Source organism: Delphinapterus leucas, chromosome 9, assembly GCF_059928025.1.
Source record: "Delphinapterus leucas isolate spDelLeu-1000000601 "Yukka" chromosome 9, BTC_Dleu_Yukka2, whole genome shotgun sequence".
NCBI classification, from domain to species: Eukaryota; Metazoa; Chordata; class Mammalia; order Artiodactyla; family Monodontidae; genus Delphinapterus; species Delphinapterus leucas.
In genome coordinates this window covers 31,916,128-31,942,631 of record NC_143137.1, presented here as the reverse complement: position 1 = coordinate 31,942,631, position 26,504 = coordinate 31,916,128, and the positions used below count along the sequence as shown (strand labels likewise).

Below are 26,504 nucleotides of genomic sequence, written 5' to 3'. Positions count from 1 at the left end.
CACAGCTTTGATGCAAAGCCAGCATCCACCTGGGCCACTATGCATCACCCCATAGGGCCTGAGGAGGTGGGGAAACCAATGCAAATACGAAGCCTAGGCTGTGGCTGTGCTCTGAGTGATGCAGTGCTGGGTCAGAAGCCACATCCTGAATGTGGCAGGCTAACCTGTCAGCTTGCAGATAAGGTAACAATCTCAGAGCCTCTAGCTCTTGACAATGACCATGCAGCAGACAGGAAAGGCCAAAACTGGTTCCTAAGAATCCTGAGGCTCTGGATGTTAAAAAAAAAAAAAAAAAAAAAAGGCTTAAATTTACTCATGATACTGATAAAGAAAGGGGTAATTAAATGAATAAATGTATTTCTGCTTTTTAACAAGAAATTGCTGTATACTTTTTAATATAGCACTTCTTGTGTTCCCTCAATTAGCTGTTATTAAACTGACAGCTTGTCTTACAATAGAGAAGACATATTATCTGCATACCCCGCTTTCCAAAACAGATTTCTGTCCAGGATGCCAGAAAGTACAGAATCAAATCTAACAGCGAATCACAGAACCCTAAGTAAGCTGGATGGTGACAAATTTTTTCTAATTTTCTATTTCATTAACCTTACTGTATATATGTCTGTTTTCATAAGCTGCTCTAAAACACAGTAAGTACGTAAGTCTCATTAATAAAAGAGGAAGCTTTTCAATTCATCGACAGAATGTAAGTGGGTTTTTTAGGAGGTGGGGTAGGGGGATGGTTACAGGATACTTGACCTAATGTCTCATGTGGGCCTTCCCCAGGAGACACTGCCCAGCAAGTCGCACATGAGTCTGATGAAAGTTTTGTAAACAGAGGGAAATTGGGATCCATCTAGTCTTAGCAAAATAGTTTCCTTAGGAAGTACCCACCACACGAGTCATGGTCGTCCTCTGACAAGAGCACAGGGCAATGGCTTTCCGTGTTCATGACAAGAGGTGGCCCAAGGTGGCCCCTTCAGCTTTCTCACCCCCAAACATTCCCAATCAGCCAGGGCTCTACTTTAAATAGGCAAAGAAGGATCAATGACACTTACTTCACTGTCGCTTGGGCGTGCCCGGGGATTACAGGACAAGACAGGAAATACTTTGGCCCAAGAAGTGCTTCCGGTGTGCCCAAGCGGGCCAGGCACGAGTTGAGCTGGCGCCAGACAGCCAGGGCCCAGTCGACCGTCTTGCACACGGGGTCGCAGGGAGAGGGCACCTGACCCCTGAACTAGAGACAGGGAGGGGGGAAGACGCGGGCTTGGTTTAGAACAGTGCTTCTTGTCCTTTTGTTTCAAACACTCCAAAACTAAAAATATAAAAATTCAAACTGTAAAAACTGTAGCCAAATCTGATTTTACCTTCACTTGGGGTGGCTGGAAGAGGGCTAGGCAATAACATACTCTATGACGTGTGTTAGCACGAGATACAGATCTGTAGCTTATTACGTGCAATGAAAGGATTCAGACATGATAGTGCAGTAAGACACCTTGGATGAGGTGTCTTACTTGGATGAATTCTTAAACATCAATTCAGGAAGAAATCATTTTTCACATGTGTATAGAATTCCTCACAAGGTCTTGCAAATAGCAGGTGTTCAAAAAAGGATTCTGAATAAATGAAATTAAAATTACATTAAATATTTTGGGTAAGTTATAAGATGGCATACCTGGATCTGTGGCATGTTCACCTTGTATTACTTCTAATTTCCCTAGAAGGAAGGCTCAGCTAAAATGCTAACTTCATCAAAATGCTCTGACAGCATAAAGAAGTACGTTTTCAAATTTTAAAATGTGCAAATTTTAAGTAATACTGTATAACACACACAGTTGAATGGGAGAATTATATCTTATAGTTGAATAGTTGAATTGTATCTTATAAAAGGTCCCTTTTTGGTAGTACAGAGGAGTCACAAAAGGACAAAGATTTATTTACTATGAGGAGGAATCTCTCAAATATTTAGAAGTCAGATACAGCAATTGACTCTGTATTTTGTAAGAAAGCAGATTCACATAAATCTCTACTTTACCAAGGAATTATGATATTAAGACTGAGGATAATACATGAATGTTTTTATGTCCTACATGAAGGGATAAAATTTGGCCTAGAAAAAATGAAAGAGTGGTTCAGTGATTCTAGCAGCTCCGTTAAAGTAACAGCACTGTGTTACATGAGGCTTTGGGATGTGTTATCGTAGTTTCCCTTTTCTTCAAAAGAGGAACAATCATATTTCTCCCACTTTCTCTGATCCTCTTCCAGCGAGAATGAGATCATGTGCTACAATTAATAGCTGAATATTAATTTCCTCCTAAAGAAAGTATAACTATTTTTTATTAAATACCAGAAGCCTGGTATTGTCCAAAAAAGGTCTGCTTACTTATATCCCTGTAAGGAGCTGGAAAAAGAAATTTTGATCACGTGCCAGTGTGCTTCTAAGTGCCCCAAAATATTTGGTTCCATCCTGCAGTTACAAGATTTCTGGCGTTTTGCAGGAGTCATTCATTCCCATTGTACTCCTACTCTGGAATCCGTTTTTATTAACCTACTTGAAGTGATTCCTGATAAATGAAAGGCATTACCTCCCCTCCCCTTTCTATTCTTCACAGCACACCCCACTGGCCCATTCGCAAACAAAATGGAGGAAAGTGTAGAGCCTGAAGCTTGGAACTTTCCTTTCCAAATAAGTAAAATCAATCATTTTCAAACTATGTTTACCAGAGAGCCAGAGGAGGGAAAAGAGGTATGCTTTACCAGGTAAGATGTACCTTTCAAGGAAAATTAGCATGGCCCCTGCACAAGAAAGACACGCAAATCCGTGAAGCGTTCCATGTTTTTCTCTTGGGTAAACCAGGGATTTTGATGTGTCAGTGTAGGTTCCTCCTTGATAAGAAAAGGCACCGTTCTGGTGATAATGGAGGAGGCTATGCATGTGTGGGGAGCAAGAGGTAGATGGGAAATCTCTGTACCCTCTTTTCAATTTTATTGTAAACCTAACACTGCTCTAAAAATAATAAAGTCTTTAAGAAAAAAAACTGGTATCTTTTGCAATTATTTAGGTGAATTTGAAGCGTTCCATGTTTTTCTCTTGGGTAAACCAGGGATTTTGATGTGTCAGTGTAGGTTCCTCCTTGATAAGAAAAGGCACCGTTCTGGTGATAATGGAGGAGGCTATGCATGTGTGGGGAGCAAGAGGTAGATGGGAAATCTCTGTACCCTCTTTTCAATTTTATTGTAAACCTAACACTGCTCTAAAAATAATAAAGTCTTTAAGAAAAAAAACTGGTTTCTTTTGCAATTATTTAGGTGAATTTTTTGGCAATAAGATTTAAATATTAATAGTGATGAAGTTAATGGAAGTATCAATAATCTGAAAAGCTGTATACCTATGACTGTCTTTGCCTCACCTTTCTTCCTACTGGTTGAGGTCATATAATAGATGTGCTTTGGTCAAAAGAATATATTTACGACCAGGCAACTGACTTTAGCAGAGCTTGGGACAGAGGACTTCTGATTCAATTAGGAATTTCAGATATTAACGCAAATCACCACTAGCAGGCACTGTTCACTGAATTACCAAAGGCATTCCCATCCCACACTTCTCCCTCCACCCGCCTCCCATGGCCCCAACTCCACAAACGCATGTACGTTCACACACTCTAACATAACGGACACTGAATTTTGTTCAGGAACTTGGTGGAGAGCTTTGGCCTTGGGAAGGTAGTTCTAGCCAAGGTCTCTGGTGGAGAGGTGTGCATGAAACCAGTCTGGTGAATGAAACCATTCAGGGGACATCTTCTTTCTGGGAGTTTCAGAAAAAGATTCTTTCCCCCTGATAAGGAGGAGACAAAGGAAGCCGAAGTTCCCTCTCTGCACAGCATCCTGCTTCCTGCCTGTGAACAAGTTCGTGTGAGGGCGTGATGCCCAAAGTCCTGCAATCCTGAAGGGAGGTCAAGAGACTCACCCAGACCTGGGACCTGACATCACAGAGGTGTGAATGGACATCATCAACACCGACTGCAAGGCATCTGGTTATGTAAGGGAAAAAAGCCTTCTGTGTGTGTGAAGCAGCTAGCAGTGGGGTGTTGTGTTACCTACAGCTTAAAATCCTGTGCTGATACAATGAAGATCCTGTCCTCCAAGTGTGGCCCAACTGTGCAGGCTTAAATGATAAAATCTTGCTAAATCGAGCTCTTTTATTTCAAGTCCACCCAGACACTCAGCTACTGGCCCAATTTATGAATATTAAATAGTGATATACTCGAGTTGGTCAGCACTGAATTAATTTTGTTATCTTGATAGAATACAGAATATTTTATTATTCTGAAAAATCACTAAAAGTGATTATTATTCTTGAAAATGTGTCAACAGATAGAGATTTCTAATTTTTTTCATGTGACTTTTTAATAGCGCACTGTAACAAATATTAAAACTAGCTTGAGTGATGGATAATGAAGGCTCCAAGGAAGCAGTAGCTTTTCCTTAAGAAGAGTGATTAATTTTCTAATCTTGTTTCCCACAGCGTTTAGAACTTGGAGAGACTCCTCGAGAATAGTTAATAAAAAAAAATAAAACCTATTTGTTTTTTGAAATACTTAATATAGTCCAGAAACTGCTATGGGTTTTACATGCATTATCCTATTTAACCCTTGCATATCCCCAAATTTTACTTGCTGGAAGCCACACAGTAAGTGGTACAGCTCAAGCCTGGGTCACCTGACACTAAAGGCCCCTCTCCCAGCAATAGGCTGTGCCTGTGGTTTGTTACCTTATTCACGACTTTCCTCCTTAGGAACCTCTGCAGCAGCCCCTGCATGGGCTCGCCATCCCACCGCAGCTGTACCCAGCGGAAATGCTGCTGCACCAGCAAGTCGGAGCCCTGGAGACAGGCCTTGGCAATGGTTCCCAACAAAAAGCAGTTCTCATGAAAGTAATAACATTCGGACGCTCTGTTTCCTGAAACAAACCAAAAGCAACAGTCCAACCTCAGCAAGCCACAGTAGGGGACAAGTTCAAATAAGTGAAAGAAAGACGACCATGAAGCATAACATGTGCTCTGGGAAACAGAAAGATTAGAAGGATCTCAAAGCAGCCTGCTTCTCAGCATGGTCTCTCTACCATCTTTACCTTTTTGGAAAGTACAGGGGCTTTCAGTGCTGCGATTTTCCAGAGGTCCCAAAAAGTCCCCCAGTAACTCAGACAATGAAGATTTTTCCAAATTCTCTAAGATGATGATGATTTTCTTGTTAGCAGGAGATTGTTTCACTGGGATCAGACATGCTGTGGTCAAAAAGGAAATTCAGCGATTAAAGATTTTACAAAAACCTATAAAAACTGGCAAAGATTTAAGTGTTAGCAAAGACGTGACACAGTGGGAATGCTCTGACATTGCTGGGAGAGTACAGGATTCTGGAAAACAGTTTGGCATTACTGAATACGGTTGAAGATACACAGACACAATGATCCAACATTAGTTCCACACCAGATTCCAAATGGAATCAACTCGAATCTCTACCAACAATAGACTAGATAGGAGTATATTCATACAACAGATATGAAAGTGAACAAATTACAGCTACAAGCAACCGCATGAAGACCTGTCACAAACGGTATATTAAGAAACAAATCACAAAAGGCTACACACAATATGATGCTATCATTTGAAGTTCAAACAGGGGCAACACTAACCTTATAATTTAGGGATTCATAGATAGTAAAACTATTTTAAAAAAGCAAAGAAATGATTATCACAGAAGACAGACTAGTGGTTACCTCCATGTGCCCCACCCGTTGTGAACAGGGGTGGGGCACATGGGCCCATTCTGGAAGCTGGGAATGTTCTATTTTGTGACCCGGTCAGTGGTTAAATGACAATTTTATTTTAAATTATTCATTGATCTGTAAAAATAGGCAGTATGTATTTTATAGATGGGTATTTCAGAATACAAAATGTTAAAATCCTTAAATGATCTTTAAATTACACATATGTAAAATATCCATAAAATTATGGAGACAGGACCTCAGAGACCAGCAGGTCCCTCCTTTCATTTTACAGATCTCAGAGAGGTTAAAGAGATTTGACTCAGGTTTCAGAAACAGTGGTAAGGAAGGACCGCGATCTTGGACTTGTGAGTCTTATTTTAGGGGTCCTCACACTAAAGACGGGGGGCTGAACTGCATGTCAACCGAAAGTGAAAGACGGAAAGTACATGGAAGATTGCTATTATATGTAGAAGACAAGTCAGTGGATAAAATGTAACTGAAACAGTGTCCTGGCAACTGGAAACAGTCCAATGTTGTTAATATTGTAGTTGAAATATATATATATATACATATGTATGTATTTATAAATAATACTTCCTATATACCAATGAGTAAAAAAATCACTTTTTAACATTTTAGAAGATTCTAAGATGCCCTAGTCTTAGGTAAGTTAACCTTGCAAAAAAGATTAATTTAAAATGCTTGAGAGTGATTTTGTCAAGTATTCCACTTTTCACAAATACATTATACTCCATTCCACCTCCTAGTTACTATAGACACAAATACATTTTCACTTTCAAAAGAAGTCCCTGTAAATGAATCTTCTGAGATTGAAATAGCTCTTCTGGATGCTATAAACCTTTAAAAACTAGAAGACAGGAAACAAAGCCAGCCACCTCTCAACTGAGTTGTATTTGTTGGGGCTATTACACTAGTGTCTGGCGTGTGCTGCATCCCCTTCCACAGAGCTATTTAGTAAAGAGTGCTACAGTTCTATGCTTCTCAGGTTCAAGTGTTATTTCAAAAATATGTTTTTTATGAAATATGATAAACCTATAGTTTTTTAAAACAACGATAAACTAACAAATCTTTTATACCCAGTGATTTAAAAAAACAAAACCAAACCCAGCAACAACAAAACCAGACCAGGATGAATGGTCTATGTATCTGCTTTTCTGTAACTAACGACTGAAGGTCTCCAGTTTTGCCTTGATTTGTGTTAAGTGTATGGCTAGTTCTAGCTAGAATGTGTCTGCAGGAACGTGTAATTGCATCTCAACAAATGTTTTCCAGTGCCCCACCATGGCATGCTGGAGGTGACTGATTCTAACTGGGGGGATGTGGCATTTTAAACTGGACCCGTTATGAGGAATGGCATCTTGACAGGTCAGAAGAAGGCTTTCTAGGTTTAAGAAATGGCATAGGCAGAAGAATGGAGGCCAGGCAGAGCTCAGTCCTAGAAGGGACGAGGGCTTCAAACCAAGGTCAGAATAGTTGCAAGAGTAGCATGACAGACAGCTCAAAGCCGATACGTGTGTCTAGTCAGGACAGGCCGGGAGCTTGGGTAGAGTCACATCAGCGGAATGGAAGCCAGGAGCCCCATCTGTCGGCAGCAGGGCAGCAGGCTGTGTCCTCACTCTGGGCTACACATTACAGTCCCCAGGGATCCAGCCCCAGAGGCTGTGATGTAGTCGGTCAGTGCTGGGCCTGGGGCATTGGCATTTTATGTGCGGTCAGGGTTAATACTTGCTGATATGAAGTCTCAGAACGCAGCCACAAGTGAAGAGTGGAAGGCCCAGGATGTCATGTCAGAAGGGAGTAACTACCAGCTCTGGGGATCAGTGGAAGTCTTTAAAGAGGGGATAAACAAGATTTGACTCCTGCTTTGAGATCTCACTCTGGTGTGAAGAATTGATAGGAGAGCAAAGAAACAAGAAAACCCATCTACAGGCTCTTACTGCTGAGGTGAGGACAAGAGGTAACAGGAGCCTCATCCAGGGCCAAGGCACAGAACAAAAGGATAGTCTGAGACGGAGTGAGCAAAGCTCAGTGGTTGATGTCTTGAGAGAGGGGCAGAGAGGGAATAGCAGAGACAACTCAGAAGTTCCCACTGGAGAAGAGGCCATGCAGTGACTGGAGACGGAGAGCACATGAGCAGGAAAACACTTGAGGCAGGGGAGGTGGTGATGGGTTATGTTTCAGGCCGGAGTGATGAGTGAGGCATCGCTCTTGAGATGTCCAGCAGGGGCTGGGACAAAAGGATGGAGGCAGCAAGGGAGGATTCAGGCTGGAAATAAACGAGTTTATAGGATTGCAGGAGGTCTCCTGGAAAGACACAAACTCATTCTCCTGAGTCCACAAGCAAGGACTGTATTGTCAGTGACTTAATTAACCCCACATTTAATGGACAGCTTGTGCCCTAGACAAAAAGGGTGTGGAGTGCTGTTCATAACAGTTGGGTTGGGTTTCCACCTCATCTTTGTTCATCTTGGCCTCCTCTGAGGTACCAATCAAGGGTCAAACAGACTGGGTTTTTTGGTGAAAAGCTTTGTCTTCAACACTGCTGGCCTCATATGTTCAGTTTTTTCAGTAACATCTGCTTCTCCATCGGACCACTTAAGTTCAACAACCTAAAGCAAGTTGGTCCAAATGTAAATTTCATTTTAGTTGTGAAACAGCATGTCTAGTTCAAGTTATTTAACATGGTTTCAATTCTAAAATATTAACCAACCACAGAAACAGAAACTCATTACACCTTTGGGTTTGAAGGATTATTCAGCCTCTGATCAGGGTTCATGGAGACATAAGATGGCCACTCACCCCATGTTACAGCCAGAGATTCCTTTCGGCCTATTGTTGGAAAGTCAGCCATTTGGATTCCCTTTGCCCCATGCTAATTCAAAGCCCTATTTCTGAAACTAATCTACCCTTTTTTTCCCCTGCTTCCAACTTTATAGGTATGTCAGCTCTGCCCCTCTCCAGAGGTCAGTAATCTTAATCAGACTTGGCTAGGCTCAGGGCTATAGTCGTTTTTCATACCCTTGTATTATAAGTTCTGGATAGCTAGTTCTAGAGCAAGACTCATTGGCTTAAAAATAATTAACATATCACATTTATAGTTAAATCCAAACTCCTTTATATCTAAGGTGACCCCAAGTCCATAATCTCCTCTTTGGAGATGGAAGCAGCCCATCTTTTACACTGTCCACTTAAAACAAGGCTCTGCAGGGATGATGCTCTGAGTCCAGATGAGAAGCAAGGGACGGACCTCCAAAGAGCCTCCGGTAACGCAGGGTTCAAGGAAGAAACTCATTTATGTAGACTTCAATTACATATTGTTACAGTAATTCTATCTTTATTACTTCTGAAGTAGAAAGTTCTCTCAGGAATCCTAAGTATTATTTTAAAATACCAATCTAGTGTTTAATTTTTTTTTTTTTTTACTACCACTGTCACATGTAATTTTAAAATGTATCTGTCTTGCTAACCTAACTCAATACCTTATACTGAGGAGAAATATGACCCAATTCTAATACACGTTCAGACCCTCCTTACCAAATAATAATTGAGCCATGTGATGTGATGGTCTCTCACAAAAGTCAATATGAGAAGGAAGATGTTATTTTAAAATAAACACAAAATACCCACTGCTTGCATAAGTGCTACACCATTCTTTTTGAACTGATCTTCTGTTCTACATTCTTTTCTTCACTGGCGCCATTTTAGTCTCCATATAAGTTTTAGATTCTTAAAGCTAATTATTTAAAAACAAATCTGCTACTCTTCCTTCTTGTATTTTTTCACTCATACACGTCTTTTATTCATTCTCTGTGTCTCTTTTCACTGGCTTTCTTCTAGAGTCGTAGAGAGGAACATATAAGGAATGTACGTGCTATGCCCATTGGAAGATGAAAGTTCAACGTTCTATCCTCCAGCTGAATATAAGTAGTTTAAACTTTTTTTTTTTTTAAGAAAATAAAGTTAGAAACCAGGAATAAGTTCAGAACACCTTATGAATCAGTATATTCCTCACTTGGTTGTCATATGATTTGATCAGTTTACTTTCTTCGTAAAAAAAAAACAAAAAAACGCAAGACAGTAGCTGATACATAATTCCTGTCCTCTAATTGTTCTAAAAGCTTAAGTGGAACAGCCTAGAAGCTCCTTTTCTCTGATCCAGATCTCAGCCTTCTCTACATTCTGTCCTTTTCCATCACCCTTTGACCAAAGAAAATTCCCTGCTAGGGGCTTTCTGCACTACAAAAGAAGCGGCACCACACCACCGGTCCTTCCCTCTGGCTCACTTGTGATTCCCTGGCACTGCTCAGAAGCTTCTGATGTCCCCATCTACTCAAAGTGTACGTTCTCCGTTCTCCATGATCTCTTCATTGGCCACCAGTCAGCAGCAGTGGGGCCTACTGCTATGAAAATGATGGTGACAGTGGATGGAGTTTTAGAAGATGAGGATGGACAGCAGCAAGGGGAAGATCCAAAGCCAGACGGTAATGCTCTTGATGTAACATTCAGAGACCTTCAGCGTTTATTCTGGAGCCACTGGAGTATAACAGCAGGAAATTGTCATGAGCAGTTTTTTATTCTAGGGTGAGCCCTCTGGAAACCTGCAGAGGGCTTGTGGAAGGAGTGAAAGCAGAGGAAATAAGAAGGGTTAGTGATGAGGCCTCCATAGGCCCTTGAGCAAGAAATGATAGGTGGTAGGGGGACTAGAGAGCAGGAGGTGGAGATGAGATATAGGAAGCAGATTCAAAAGAACTCAGGACTGACCAGACGTGGGGAGTAAGTCAAATGAGGGATCTATGATAAGCTCCACTTGCTAACTTGGATAACTGCACTCAAGGCCTCAGCAGGTGAATCTTGTGTTTATACCTTACTTTTGTTATTAAAAAAAAGAAAGAGGGATTTCATACATATAAATTACTAAGCCCAATACAGAATAAAAATCCTTTAATATTTGGAGATGCTACACTATTTCCTACATAAGAGTAGAGTGGAGATTTTTTGGCCTCAGTCTGTCATTTGAAAACTTCCTTTTTTCAAATCCAATTCACTCTATTTTTATGCCCTATCATCAACTACTGTCTCAACAACTGCACTCTAATCTTACTTCTTTCTACCTCCACTGTTAGCAAGTTCTTCCACTTGCTGACAACTAAATATGATTAACATTCCCTTTTTCTTTGCGCATGCTACTTCTTGTATCAGGTTCATGCACTCATTCAACAAGTAATTATTGGCCATCAGTGTACCAGGTGGAATGGAAGAATAAGCTACATTACTAGCCTTCAAGGAGCTCATAACATGTGTGTGGACCAACACAAAAGCCCAAATAATATCCTCACCGCCTTGAACTATAGTTAGGTGGGGCACAGAGGTAAACAAAGCCTACTGCAGTTCATCAGAGGTAGTTGGCATACCTGGAGGGCTCAGACAAGCCTTCACTTGGGGGTGTCCTCAGAGTATTTAAACAGGGGCTTCCATGTCTATTTTAACCAGGCCTGTACCACACAGTACTTTACATAGTACCTGCCATGCAGTAGTTATGGGTGTGTGTGTGGGGGGGCAGTTTGTATGCTTATTCTAGATGAAATTTTAGAGTAATTCTAGATGAAAGCTGCAGCATAGACAAAGACATGGACGGTGGGAAAGCAAAGGACATGTGAGGAAGAAATACTGTATTCTGCTGGAACTTAGATACCTATTTTTAAAAAGGGTCAGATATTCCAAAGAAGATATACAAATGACCAATAGGTACAGGAAAACAGGTTCAACGTCACTAACGATCAGGGAAATGTAAATCAAAACCACAATGAAATATCACTTCATAACTGTTAGAATGGCTATCATCAATAAGAGTTAACAAATGTTAGTGGGGATGCGTAGAAAAGGGAACCTTTCACATTGTTGGTGGGAATATAAATTGGTGCAGCCACTACGAAAAACAGTACGGAGGCGCCTCAATAAAACAAAAAATAGAACTACCATATGATCCAGCAATCCCACTTCTGGGTATATATCTCAAGCAAATGAAATCAGGATCTTGAAGAGATTATCCACACACCTGTGTTCACTGCAACATAATTCACAAGAGCAAAATACGGAAACAATCTAACTATCCATCAAGAGATGAATGGATAAAGAAAATGTGGCATACATATACAATGTAATGTCATTCAGCCATGAGAAAAAAGGAAATCCTGCCACTTGCAACAACATGGATGGACCTTGAGGGCATTTTGTTAAGTGAGATAAGTCAGACAGAGAAGGACAAATACTGCATGATATCACTTGTACGTAGAATCTAAAAAGGCCAAACTGATGAAACAAGAGTAGAATGGTGGTTGTCAGGGGCTGGAGGGTGAGGGAAATGAGATGTCAGTCACAGGGTACACACTTTCAGCTGTAAGTCGAATAAGTTTCAGGGGTTAATACTGTATCTGTTGTATACTTGAAAGTTGCTAAGAGTAAATATTAAATGTTCTCGCTGTAAGAAAAGAATGGTAATTATGTGACGTGATGAAGATGTTAGCTAATGCTACAGTGGTAACCATTTTGCAATATAGAAGTGTATCAAATCAACGAATTGGGGCTTCCCTGGTGGCGCAGTGGTTGAGAGTCCGCCTGCCGATGCAGGGGACACGGGTTCGTGCCCCGGTCCGGGAAGATCCCACATGCCGCGGAGTGGCTGGGCCCGTGAGCCATGGCCGCTGAGCCTGCGTGTCCGGAGCCTGTGCTCCGCAACGGGAGAGGCTACAACAGTGAGAGGCCTGTGTACCGCAAAAAAAAAAAAAAAAACCAACGAATTGTATACCTTGAACTTACTCTATGTTGTATCTCAATTATATCTCAAAAAATTAAATTAAATTAAAAAGGGTCCGATAAGCAAATTAAGTGGATCAGTGTCCTAGAATGGAAGACCCTGAATGGGACTGATGTAGTTCAGTGGGTGACTGGGGCATGTGGGAGTCAAGAATCACAGAGTGCTTTTAATCAGGTGTCTGGTGGTCTGTGAAGGTTGTTCAGGGAGCACAAGAGGTAGACGGAGCAGCCACTTACAGGAAAGTAGACAAAATATAGTAAAAGGAGGCATAAAGGCACACTGAGATCCATCTGGAAGGACATGACCGTGGACTGGCTGTGGGACAGGAGTGAGGGGTCCATGACTCAGAGGACCTGGGGGTTCTAGACGGTCCTAACATGGCTTAAAAATTAAGACAGTTGAAAACACTGAAACATTGAAAGAAAAACCTCCCAAATTTTCACTTAAAAACCAGGATGTCTGGCTTCTTCCAAGTCACAAGATCTCACGTCACTGAGTCTACACTCAGCTGCTCGCAGCTGGGAGCTGCTGCCCTCGTGGCGATGGAGACAGGCTTCCCCTCCCCTCCAGCCCCAACCAGCCTGCTTCACCCCTTAATGTGGCTTTTTGGCACCTATGGGCATTTAGGTTTTCAATTCTGCCAGGGGGACCTGAGTTCCAACTGTGGGGTGCCAAGAGACTCACCAAACTGAGAAATTAGGAAGAAGAGTTCTTTCTAAGAAGATGCTCCCCAAGGATTTAGAAATGCTGAGTTGGTCACCTTCGCATCCTTCTTGACCTAATTCACTGCTCTCAGATTTTTCTTTTTCTAGCTCTCTAAGTTTAGAGCAGCATTCAGTCTAATTGCTATCTACTCTGATAGGGTGAGAGCACAATATTTTAACTTCTTACTCTAAAATGAAGCAAGACTGAATGCTGAAAACCATAGGGGGCTTTTGTTATAAAACTAAGGGGAGAAAAAAAAATTTTGGCAGGTGAGTTTTTGAGGAGCAGCGGTGGGCAGTGACTCGGGTCCGGCTGAGAAGCCGGAATGCCTAGTTTGAGTCCTACTGTGCTGCATCCTCACTGCAGGATCCACTGCGTCCTCACTGCAGCGTACTTAACCTCTTGTCTCAAGTGTTTATAAATCAGGGTGTTTACAGAGTCAAAGCTTAATAAACATTAGCTATTGTTAGTATCATCATTAGAGAAAACAGCTTTTCTCTGTAGCTTACTCTCACTAGTTTCTGGCCAAAGACTGGCCTGAGTACTAGAGCAACATTCAGATTCTGGTGGGATTTTCTTGTCCCCAAAATGTGCTTCTAGGCTTGTGGATTCCTCAGTTCCCCTCTAAACCTGCCTCTTAATTTTATTTCTTGACTTAGGAACTCCTGGTAATTTCCTTCTTCCTCAACCTGGTCACCAGCTGTCCCAGCCACAAGGTATCTCCCTTGATCACAGCTCCAAAGATAAGAATCACCACTCTCCCTAAAAAAGAGACCTGAATTCACATTTCAACTCACCCTTCACCCAGCTCACAGTTCCCTCCTTCACCCGCTCCCCAGGGTCCCTGTGGTTTTGAGCCTCTGGAGACCAGAGGTTGGTCCATTTCAGTTTTACTTCACTAGTCATGCTATATACTATGCAGAGTTACACTAACTCCACCTGTGCTGAAGCTTGGGGTGTTATGCTCTGGAGCCTAAGATTTTTGAAAACTTTTATTAATAAACATGTTTAATCATGGTTCTGCCACTATGTAGTTGTGGTAAGTTCCTGAAACTCTCTATGCCTGTTTTCCTCACCTTTGAAATGGAGATAATACCAACTTGCATAGGGCTGTTGTGGAGATTAAATGAGTTAGTTAATGCATGTCATGTGTTTAGCAAAGTGCCAGCAAATGGCATACTAAGAATGACGTGGAGAAAGAAGTGCACCCCAGGTGCAGCAATAGGGGTGCTTTCGTTGTAGAGAATTTATGAATAATAATAATATTTATTAAAAACCTATCTCCTTATTATCACCGTGCAATTCTAAACTGCACTAATAACGCAATGCTTAGTTCTGCTAAGGTGGACTTGCTCCCACCACCACCTCCCTTGGTATCCTCTAGTGCCAGTTATGTAGTATGCTCCCAACAGATAATTTATAAACAAAAGAAGAAAAATATAGGATGTGCAATAGATGCAATGGTATGTACATGAAAATAATTTTTTGCAAGTGCTCACCTGGGTTCCCAGTTTTCATCCCGCAGCTGCTCCATAATTGAAAAGTCAACTTAAACTGATCCCCAAGCAACAACATTTATTTCCGTATAACGGCTTATTTGAAGGGCATGCCTTTCGGTTATCACAATTCAGTTTGCTGAGATGGTCTTACCGCTGCTGATGAACAGATCTACTAGCTGGTCCTTGGAGAAACCAGTATCCACTTCAGCTCTCACTATTTCACAGGGGAATCCTGCAGCCATTTGCCTGTGCTGTGATAAGAGAGTGATTAGTTCTATACGCTTTTGTGTTTTCAAAGAAAAGGAGAGGGTATGTGAGTGATCCATACCTTCATGCAGAGTGCAAGCTGATGGGCTATGTAGTCTTGCAAGCTTCCTTCTGGGCCGTGGAAAATGACATTATGATATTGCTCGACCTATGAACAAAACAAGAAGAAACCTTAGGTAAAAATGCTATGAAGAGAGAAAAGTGGTACACAAGTGTAGAATTTCCTTTCTGATTGTCACCAGCTTTTCAAAAGATTAAAAATATTATTTTAGGGCTTCCCTGGTGGCACAGTGGTTGAGAGTCCGCCTGCCAATGCAGGGCACATGGGTTCGTGCCCCGGTCCGGGAAGATCCCACATGCCGCGGAGCAGCTGGGCCCGTGAGCCATGGCTGCTGAGCCTGCGCGTCCAGAGCCTGTGCTCCACAACGGGAGAGGCCACAACAGTGAGAGGCCCGCGTACCGGAAAAAAAAAAAAAAAAAAAATTATTTTAGGGGTTAGCTTCATCCATTGGGCATGTGAAGTCTTTCATTTTAATGTGAAACACTGATAAACATATTATTTATATAGTATTTTACATTTTATATAGGACTTACACATTTATAGCAAGAGATGGCATTTTATTAAAGAGCATACATCTTCTTCCTCCATTTTCTACACTGAGGTTCAGTATATTAGCTGGGAACACAATTCCTAGCATGTTTTTGTCCCTTGCAGATGTTCCATAATTTTTTTCTTTATTATCCCTTACAGATGCTCTTTAGTTTGAATTTTCCCAATGCATATTTTACTTTTCAGAGGTTAAAATAGCAATGAATGTTTTTCAGGAAATTTTGGAAAATACAAAGAAAAATAAAGAAGCAGAATAGAAATCACTGAAGCAATCACTGTAAATATTTTTATGTTTCCTTCCAGCTTTTTTCTCTGCATAGTTGATGCGTGTGTATTTGGTTTTTTTCTTTTTTTCTTTTAAAGAGACAACCTTTATTTTAAGGATTTTTACACTGAAGACTTCAAAAAGTGGCAGGTTTTTAGAACTTATTGACCTGTATTTAAAAGGAACTGTTGACAAAGATTCGCCAGAAATAATCTGAATAAGCGGGAAAATACAGTTAATACTACTGAAACCTACTAAAATAACTCCAGGACATATGGTTTATCCAACATAAAGATACCTCTAAATGCTGTCACTGATATGAAACTGACTGCTTCTTTTCTAAACACACAGTGGTATAATTAACAATATTCAATCACTTCTGTTCTTTCCTGAATATATAAAAATTAAAATACCAATTAAAAAACTAATACATTCTTCTCTTTCAATGTTTCTTACAGATACAATTTCAATATTGTCATTCAATAGTGGTGTGGTTTAAGAGATTTTTCATTCACAAGTCAAACAACAATCCACCCAAAGGGAACTGATAGTCTATAGGCTCATAGTGCAAATGAAGAGCTCGGGAATGCAGCAACTGACCTTTCTAAAATACAAAACGGATGAAATTCTTAGAAGACACATGTAACAAGCTCTACTAAGCAGCTGGCCACAGAACTAGAACGTCTGATAATTTTCCTGGTGATTCACTGGGACTCCAGATGTTTCCAAACTCAACTTGAACTCTCATCTTAGGCTTGGTATTTTCCTTTTCCAGTTTCGCTAATGACACAAACACGATTCAAATCCTTGAAGTAGTCATTATAGTCAAGGGCATATCCTACAACAAACCTGTCTGGAATTTCAAATCCAACAAAGTCTGGTCTACATGCAACACTTTGAGGGGTCCTTTTAACAGGCAAGCTTGCAACCTTGAGCATCTTTGGATTATGCTGCTTGACCAAGGAAAGCAAGGTTTGCACTGTTCTGCCAGTGTCAATTGTATCTTCAACAATCAAGACATTCTTTCCAGTTAAAGTTGAGAGATCATCTCCACCAATTACTTTTATGTCACCTGTTGACTGGTCATTACAGTAGCTCTTCAGTCTACTAAAATGTACAGTCATAGGTATAGATCTGTCACTATTTCTCTTCAGTGCTTTGATGTAATCCAGCAGGTCAGCAAAGAATTTGTAGCCCCCCTTGAGCACACAGAGGGCCACGATGTGATGGCCTCCCATCTCCTTCATCACATCTTGAGCCAGCCGTTCGGTCCTGTCCATAATTAGTCCATGAAGAATAAACACCTTTTCCAAATCCTCAGCATAAACGATTAGGTATACAATATACATCTAGGTCATAACCTGGCTCATCATCATTAACCACGACGCTGGGGCTGCGGGAGCCAGCTGGTGCGCGGGCTGAGGGCAGTATGGGGAGAAGCCAGAGGGCCGAGCAGAAGGCGGGGCCGCGCAGGAAAGCAGAGTGCTCCGCCCGAGCGCTCTTCGCCGCCGCCGCCGCTCAAAGCGCAGGCGCCTGTATTTGGTTTTTAAGAAGGATACAGTGGTGTAATCTTCTTACAGCTATTGTATATCAGAGGATATCTTTGTGTTGACTTTTTGCATAAAAGACATCTTCGTGAGTATTCAATTCTGGAATCAACTATGTGATCCCATTCTTCAAAGCACTGAATTCCAGAAATCTAGGTAGAGAATGACTGATACTTTTACTTTGTAAAAATGAAAATCTCTTGCCTGGAAGCCTATAGGGTCTAAAAAAAATCTTTATCCTCATGTATAAGGATATCTCGCCTAAGAACATGTGGAGATGTAGTGGGTGCTGGGACAGAAAGCCATGACCTTTTATGTATGTCAAGGGCCGTGACGTTTGGAGTAAAATGTGGAGGGGAAGTCAGCCTCCCACATCCATGATCCCAGGGCTGAGTTCCCACTCCCAGCCCACATGCTGGGGAGAAGCTTTCTTCGTGGAAAGGTCTTGCAGAAAAGCGCCTGTGTAGGTGTAGCACCCACCTAACCAGTACAGTTGACGAAGCTCATATATGGGGATTGAGCCACCCATACTTAGAGAAGTGTTAGACACAACAGGGTCTGTTCTCTCTTTATAATTTGTAGTAGGACAATGTAAGAACATGTGTATCTTTGTGCTATTGTTGCTCTGCTGTGCTCTGATGAGTTTGTCCCTTTTACATAACAGGGGAAGGGCACATCCTTGAGGATAGCCAGAGTAGGCTTCTACGAAGACAGTGACTATGTCCCTGGATCCTTACAGGAAAAGGCAGATTCTGAGATATGAAAGGAAGGCTTGATGGAAAGCCCTTAGCATGGAAGGAAGAGGGAATTCCTTCCTTACCTGGGGACTTTAAGACCTGAGCTTTGGCGTCCCAGGAGACCATGACATAAACTTAGAGGAACTCCTAGAAAGTGGAAGAAAACTAGTCTTGACCACTGGGTGTCTGAAAATGAGCTAAGGAGAGAAGTGATTCTTAAAGGGGTCCCTTGATGTTGCACTTGGGACTGGGTTTTAGGCTCTGAAAGACAATTTATCTGGTGGCCACCACTGATTTTCTCTGAGTTTAAATATTACTCCACCACTGCTAAGCCTTCCATAAAAAAGGGAAGAGCTGGATTCACACTGTGGGTAGGGCACCAACACGGAGAGTCGTGGCTGGAAGACACAGGACAGTGGCTGTAGCTGCCTGAGGAACATCAGGATCCTAAAGCCACAGGATGAACTCAGCAGTGGCTGGCCTGGGCTGTTTTCCGTGGTACTGAGAATCTGTGAGCCAAGCAACGGTAGAGATGCCGGCCAGGACCAAGACTGGGACAGGGCCTCTTCCAGAGACATGGGAGAGACAGTAACCTAAAAAGTTCAGTTGAGGTTCTGCTTCTTAGACAGTGAGGCCATAGAGCCATAAGACTTCAGGGGTAAGTTATTATTAAAGAAGAATTGTTAAAGAATAATATGTTCTCATTTGTACCTATGTGATGGGGAAGCTTGGGGATACACAGATTATACTTTTCATTAAAAAATGTTGCCCAGGGCTTCCCTGGTGGCGCAGTGGTTGAGAGTCTGCCTGCCGATGCAGGGGACACGGGTTCGTGCCCCGGTCCTGGAAAATCCCACATGCCGCGGAGCGGCTGGGCCCGTGCGCCATGGCCGCTGGGCCTGCGCATCCAGAGCTTGTGCTCCGCAACGGGAGAGGCCACAACAGTGAGAGACCTGCGTACCGCAAAAAAAAAAAAAAAAAAAAGTTGCCCAGATTTATATAGTTACGGCCTCTTTCTCCCAATTTTAAATGCAATATGGTAAATCCTTTTGATATGCACAAACTTTTTTGGCTTGGGAAATTTTTCTTCCATTATGTTTTTGTTAATTTCTCCTCTTCTAGTTCTAATTCTAAGGAACACCTACAAGGCTTAAGTTCCCTTGCTGTTCTCTGTAAAGACACCTGTCCCCTTCTCTCTTCATTTCTCTCTCTCTGTCCTTCTCTTCTGCCTTCTGGGAGTGAACTCCTCACGTTAGTCTTTCATAGCCCTGAATGGAACATTCATTTACCATCTCACTTTTGCTCTCTGTGATCTCAAGGGCAATTTTAATGATGCCATTGCATTTTTAGTTGTTCTTATAGTTCCTTGCTTCATCCGTCTCCTTTCCAACTTTCTTCCTTTTAATCTTAGCCTGCACTCTATCATGGCTTTCTTGCCCTGCTTTCATAGTCTATCCCCTTGCATTCTCTAGAGAATGAACATAATTTTCCAAACTCCTCTGTTGTTTATTTTTAAGCTGTGTTCTTTTGAGTTTTCAGAAGGATAACTCTGTTCTGTTCTGCAGTATTCTTCCGTAGGTACAATGTTAACTTGCCATTGGTATTCATATACTGTGAAACCACAGGAAGAATTCTTCAGTGAAGCAGGATGTGTGGACCATCACTGATTTTACTCGCTGTCCACTGATTTTCCAGCTGAACTCCTGCTTAGGTCACTGGACAAATGGCGGGCTGGTGTCTATAATTTCTAGTTAAACTCCAGCATCCAGCACTGGCTGCAGTGGACTGAACTTCTGCTGTCCACCTTGGCGGACAAATGCATGAGATGAACTGCAGTACAGGAAGCAGGATGCTCTTGTACCCGTCCCACCGAGAGTGCTGATATAATATACTTCCTGGATGCAGCAGTGTCTCACCAAAGCCCGCCGACTTCCTGCTCAGGGATTTCTCGGATCCAAACTCTGAATGGCTGTGGAAGGACCTGTGTTGACAGGGGGTGGAGGATAATATCATGGTGCAGCAAAAAGCAGAGGCAGTAAAGGAAACATGCCCAATTTTCTAACTGCTGTAAATCTTGCTTTTTTGAATCATTAGTAAGATGGTAAGAGAAAGATAAAAGTGGTTTCCTAATAAATCTCAGGTAGGTCTCAAATAAAGTAAACCCAACACTCTCTTGCCCCTAAAGTTAGTGAAAATTTTTTCTAGATTCTGGACAAAGGAAGACCTCAGTTCTATTTTTCTCTGTTATTGTGAAGTTTTATCACTTTTAAAAAGTACTTTAGTGGGAAATTGTGTGTTAGGTACTTGCCAGGTGCAATTTTAAACCAGAAATCTTGAGCTCTCCAAATTAATCCCAAACTGCCATGACTTATAGTGTAGAAATTCTCTCACAAGGAATGGATTGTTTCACACCAGTGGAACAGGATACAGCTTTTCAAGATTTACTGAATATTCTAGCCCTGAGATTTTCAACTAGCACTGCTATTTAATCCTGTCTCACTTTTGAAAACACGAGTGTTCTTTATAGCCATCGTGTCAAACTGCCTACATTTTCTTAAGATTGATTTTGAAATCATATAAACAGCAAGAGACCCAACTTCACAGATAAGCTGTCTTCAATTCCACCACCTCATTTTTTCTCAGATTGTTGGTTCTCAGGTACAGGAAACATTCCATTTAAAATTTCATTGAAAGGCCATCACTAGCAATAAGCATTTCTGTTCACACACTCTATTATCCTTTCTGGAATAAGGTAAAATATAAATAAATGAATTCAGTACGTAAATCAAGGTAAAAGACCTCCCGATCATTCAGACATTCTAGTGCATGCATCCTATTAGTAGGTTTCTCTTCATTTCAGGCATTATCAATTTTTTGTTAATGGTATTTGGTTCTGCCTCATCAAATGATACAGTTGTGTTGGTTACCATTTAAGATCTGAACAAAAAATTAATTATGGAAGCCTCTTGCTCTACTGAGACTGGTGCAAACATGCAAAGCTATGCCAAGAAAACATATTTACCTGTTCTAGTGCTACCATATTTCTCCAAATAGCAAGATCTGAGGTATAATAAATATACATGCTCCATGCTTCCAGCAGAGGGCTCTAAAAGTGGACAGGTAGGTAGGTAGGTAGGTATTATAGATGGACAGACAGGAAGGCAGACAGATTTTTGGGGGGGAAGAGGAGGTAAATATTTGAATTCTGTTGAAAGGAGATCTGTTTTTTGAAAAACAAATTCAACTTCTAAAATGTGAATTGTAGTCACCAGAATTATCTTCTAAGTGCATGCTTACAGTGACATTTCTGCTCATTAAGAAACAGATACTGGGCTTTTTGATCACAGTTGGTACCAATCCCTTTTATTCTTGTGTCTTCACAGCCTATTCAGGAAGCTCTTATCACATGTCAATTAGTGCTTTGTGAGGCAAATGACTTCTGGATTAAATGGAAACAATGACCTCCACAATATCCCATCCATCCCTTTATTTTTTTCCCTCCACAGTGTTTTTCTGCAGAATGGAGTTTACCAGAGGAGCTATAGTCTCCACTAGGGTCAATGTAGCACCTGCAATGTGTTTTCAGACTTGTGGCATTATTTTAAAGCAATAAACTTCAACTTTCGTTTGGAGCTTCACTTGTCAGAGTCTGAGGAAGAGCTTCTACTACCCTGAGACGGTTTTAGGCCAAGTTGTGTTGAGATGCTGAACTTAAAAAAGAATGAAAAATAAAAGGTCATTACCAAGCTAATAAAACTGGAATAGTTATAAAATAAAACGACATGCTTTATAGCTAAGATGTTCATTCCAACCTCTTCCGGAACTTAATTTTTAAAGAACTGATTTATATATGACTTTAGAGCCACATACAATACAGTTACTGTCAACTTATTCATGTAAAATCCCTCCAAACAATATTGGCACATCTAGCATCAAGGATACACAAAACCAGTCTTTCATGTTAGGGGTTTTAAGCATTTGCTGAGGTCCCTCTTTATAGAATAGGTGTAAGAGAATAATGGAATTCAAGAGAAATTATACTTCACACACAGAGGGACACCCATACTATATGCTTTTAAAAATTAGCTTAGTGAAACCATAAAAGCCAAGATCAGGGCTTCCCTGGTGGCGCAGTGGTCGGGAGTCCGCCTGCCGATGTATGGGACACGGGTTTGTGCCCCATTCCGGGAAAATCCCACATGCCGCAGAGCAGCTGGGCCCGTAAGCCATGGCAACTGAGCCTGCGCATCCAGAACCTGTGCTCCGCAACGGGAGAGGCCACAACAGTGAGAGGCCCGTGTACCGCAAAAAAAAAAAAAAAAAAGCCAAGATCAGACTTGGTTACTAACTTCAAATAAAGATAGGCCCTCACTTATTAACACAGAAGTAGTAACTTGGGTGTTATAACTATTTAAAAAGTAAAACTAAAAGATATAATTCTTGGATATAATTTCCCCCTGGTCACCTCACCTCTGGCACTCATGAACTCTTGCTGCTCCAGACCTCCTCTGGGCTGACACTTGCCCTACTGGCCAGAATCTTCTTGCACTGTAGCCAGGGAAGCCAAGGATCCACTGGTGTTGGAATCACCTCTTCCTCATACCAGGGAACTGGCTTCATTCTTCCACTACGACCTTACCCAGCATTGCCCCTCCATACTCTGAATAAGCTCAGGCTAAACTTGGTCACCTGCTAAAGGAGTTGATGAGCTTTTGTGGGTCGTCTTAGATACGTAACCATCATTTACAACATTACTTCTATGGGAACATAGCAAACTTATTTTGGGAATGTATGAAGACTAAGTAGAGTCTCCTAGTGATAATTCTTGATAATGAGCATGGCACATACTTGAGTGGATAGCCAATTTAATTCTCAAGAATTGTGTCCATGGGGATTCTGTGTTGTACATTTAAAACTAGGGCTTGGGCTTCCCTGGTGGCGCAGTGGTTGAGAGCCAGCCTACCAATGCAGGGGACACGGGTTTGTGGCCCACTCCTGGAAGATCCCACATGCCGTGAGTGGCTAGGCCCGTGAGCCATGGCCGCTAAGCCTGTGCGTTCGGAGCCTGTGCTCTGCAACTGGAGAGGCCACAACAGTGAGAGGCCCGCATACCACAAAAAAAAAAAAAAAATAGGGCTCAAGGGACCTTCCAGATGAAAGAGGAGTAAGATATGGAGATCACCTTCCTCCCCACAAATACATCAGAAATACATCTACACGTAGAACAACTCCTACAGAACACCTACTGAATGCTGGCAGAAGACCTCAGACTTCCCAAAAGGCAAGAAACTGCCCATGTACCTGGCCATGTGGCTGACAGGGTCTTGGTGATCCAGATGGGTGTCAGGCCTGAGCCTCAGGGTTGGGAAAGCCAAGTTCAGGACATTGGTCAACTAGAGACCTCCCAGATACACGTAATATCAAACGGTGAAAGCTCTCCCAGAGATCTCCATCAAAACGCTAGGACCCAGCTCCACTGAACGACCAGCAACCTACAGTGCTGGACACCCTACGCCAAACAACTAGCAAGACAAGAACACAACCCCATACATTAGCAGAGAGGCTGCCTAAAAACATAATAAGGTCACAGACACCCCAAAACACACCACCAGATGCGGTTCTGCCCACCAGAAAGACAAGATCCAGCCTCATTCATCAGAACACAGGCACCAGTCCCCTCCACCAGGAAACCTACACAACCCACTGAACCAACCTTAGCCACTGGGGGCAGACACCAAAAACAATGGGAACTACGAACTTGCAGCCTGTGAAAAGGTGCCCCAAACACAGTAAGATAAGCAAAATGAGAAGACAGAAATATGCAGATGAAGGAGCAAGGTAAAAACCCACCAGACCAAACAAATGAAGAGGAAATAGGCATTCTACCTGAAAAAGAATTCAGAGTAATGACAGTAAAGATGATAAAAAATCTTGGATACAGAATGCAGAAAATACAAGAAACATTTAACAAGGACCTAGAAGAACTAAAGAGCAAACAATGATGAACAACACAATAAATGAAACTAAAAATTCTCTAGAAGAAATCAATAGCAGAATAACTGAGGAAGAAGAAAGGATATGTGACCTGGAAGATAAAATAGTGGAAATAACTACTGCAGAGCAGAATAAAGAAAAAAGGAAAAGAATTGAGGACAGTCTCAGAGACCACTGGGACAACATTAAATGCACCAACATTCGAATTATAGAGGTCCCAGAAGAAGAAGAGAAAAAGAAAGGGACTGAGAAAATATTTGAAGAGATTATAGTTGAAAACTTCCCTAATATGGGAAAGGAAAGAGTCAATCAAGTCCAGGAAGCACGGAGAGTGACATACAGGATAAATCCAAGGAGAAATACGCCAACACACGTTAATCAAACTATCAAAAATTAAATACAAAGAAAAACTATTAAAAGCAGCAAGGGAGGGCTTCCCTGCTGGCGCAGTGGTTGAGAGTCCGCCTGCCGATGCAGGGGACACGGGTTCGTGCCCCGGTCCGGGAAGATCCCACATGCCGCGGAGCAGCTGGGCCTGTGAGCCATGGCTGCTGAGCCTGTGCGTCCGGAGTCTGTGCTCCACAATGGGATAGGCCACAACAGTGAGAGGCCCGCGTACCGCTTAAAAAAAAAAAAAAAAAAAGCAGCAAGGGAAAAGCAACAAATAACATGCAAGGGAATCCCCATAAGCTTAACAGCAGATCTCTGCAAGCCACAAGGAAGGGGCAGGAAATATTTAAAGTGATGAAAGGGAAAAACCTACAACCAAGATTACTCTACCCAGCAAGGATCTCATTCAGATTCGATGGAGAAATTAAAACTTTTAAAGACATCAAAAGCTAAGAGAATTCAGCACCACCAAACCAGCTTTACTACAAATGCTAAAGAAACTTCTTTAGGTGGGAAACACAAGAGAAGGAAAAGACCTACAGTAACAAAACAATTTAAAAAATGGTAATAGGAACATATATATCGATCATTACATTAAATGTAAATGGATTAAATGCTCCAACCAAAAGACATACACTGGTTGAATGGATACAAAAACAAGACCTGTATATATGCTGTCTACAAGAGACCCACTTCAGACCTAGGGACACATACAGACTGAAAGTGAGGGGATAGAAAAAGATATTCCAGCAAATGGAAATCAGAAGAAACCTAGAGAAGCAATTCTCATTTCAGACAAAATAGACTTTAACACAAAGACTATTATGAGAGACAAAGGACACTACATAATGATCAAGAGATCAAACCAAGGAGAATATATAATATTGTAAATATTTACGCACCCAACATAGGAGCACCTCAATACATACGGCAAATGCTGACAGCCATAAAAGGGAGAAGTCGACAGTAACACAGTCATAGTAGGGGACTTTAACACCCCACTTTCACCAATGGACAGATCATCCAAAATGAAAATAAATAAGGAGACACAAGCTTTAAATGATACATTAAACAAGATGGATTTAATTGATATTTATAGGACATTCCATCCAAAAACAACAAAATACACTTTCCTCTCAAGTGCTCATGGAACACTGTCCAGGACAGATCATACCTTGGGTCACAAATAAAACCTCGGTAAATTCAAGAAACTGAAATGGTATCAAGTATCTTTTCTGACCACAACACTATGAGACTAGATATTAATTACAGGAAAAAAATCTGTATTTTTTTACAGATTTGTTTGTTTACAAATACAAACACATGGAGACTAAACAATACACTACTGAATAACCAAGAGATCACTGAAGAAATCAGAGGAAATCAAAAAATACCTAGACACAAATGACAATGAAAACACGACGACCCAAAACCTATGGGATGCAGCAAAAGCAGTTCTAGGAGGGAAGTTTATAGCAATACAATCCTACCTTAAGAAACAAGAAACACCTCAAATAAACAATCTAAACTTACACCTAAAGCAATTAGAGAAAGAAGAACAAAAACACCCCAAAGTTAGCAGAAGGAAGGAAATCACAAAGATCAGATCAGAAATAAATGAAAAAGAAATGAAGGAAATGATAACACAGATCAATAAAACTAAAAGCAGGTTCTTTGAGAAGATAAACAACATTGATAAACCACTAGCCAGACTCATCAAGAAATAAATGCAGAAGACTCAAATCAACAGAATTAGAAATGAAAAAGGAGAAGTAACAACTGACACTGCAGAAATACAAAGAATCATGAGGGATTACTACAAGCAACTATATGCCAATAAAATGGACAACCTGGAAGAAATGGACAAATTCTTAGAAAAGCACAACCTC

At 41.4% G+C, this 26,504-nt stretch overlaps 1 protein-coding gene and 2 pseudogenes across 1 annotated transcript in view; 1 reads left to right on the top strand and 2 right to left on the bottom strand.

Annotated features, from left to right (window-relative positions):
• CTTNBP2 (cortactin binding protein 2) overlaps positions 1–26,504 on the bottom strand; it is a 159,002-nt gene that overhangs the window by 12,105 nt on the left and 120,393 nt on the right. The window contains 5 exon segments of the mRNA XM_022582531.3: positions 1,059–1,237; positions 4,772–4,959; positions 5,131–5,283; positions 14,957–15,056; positions 15,134–15,220. Coding sequence (XP_022438239.2) covers positions 1,059–1,237; positions 4,772–4,959; positions 5,131–5,283; positions 14,957–15,056; positions 15,134–15,220 — 707 coding nt within the window.
• Positions 2,741–2,841, top strand: LOC115801768 (U6 spliceosomal RNA; annotated as a pseudogene).
• On the bottom strand, positions 15,241–18,357 carry LOC111183121 (hypoxanthine-guanine phosphoribosyltransferase pseudogene; annotated as a pseudogene).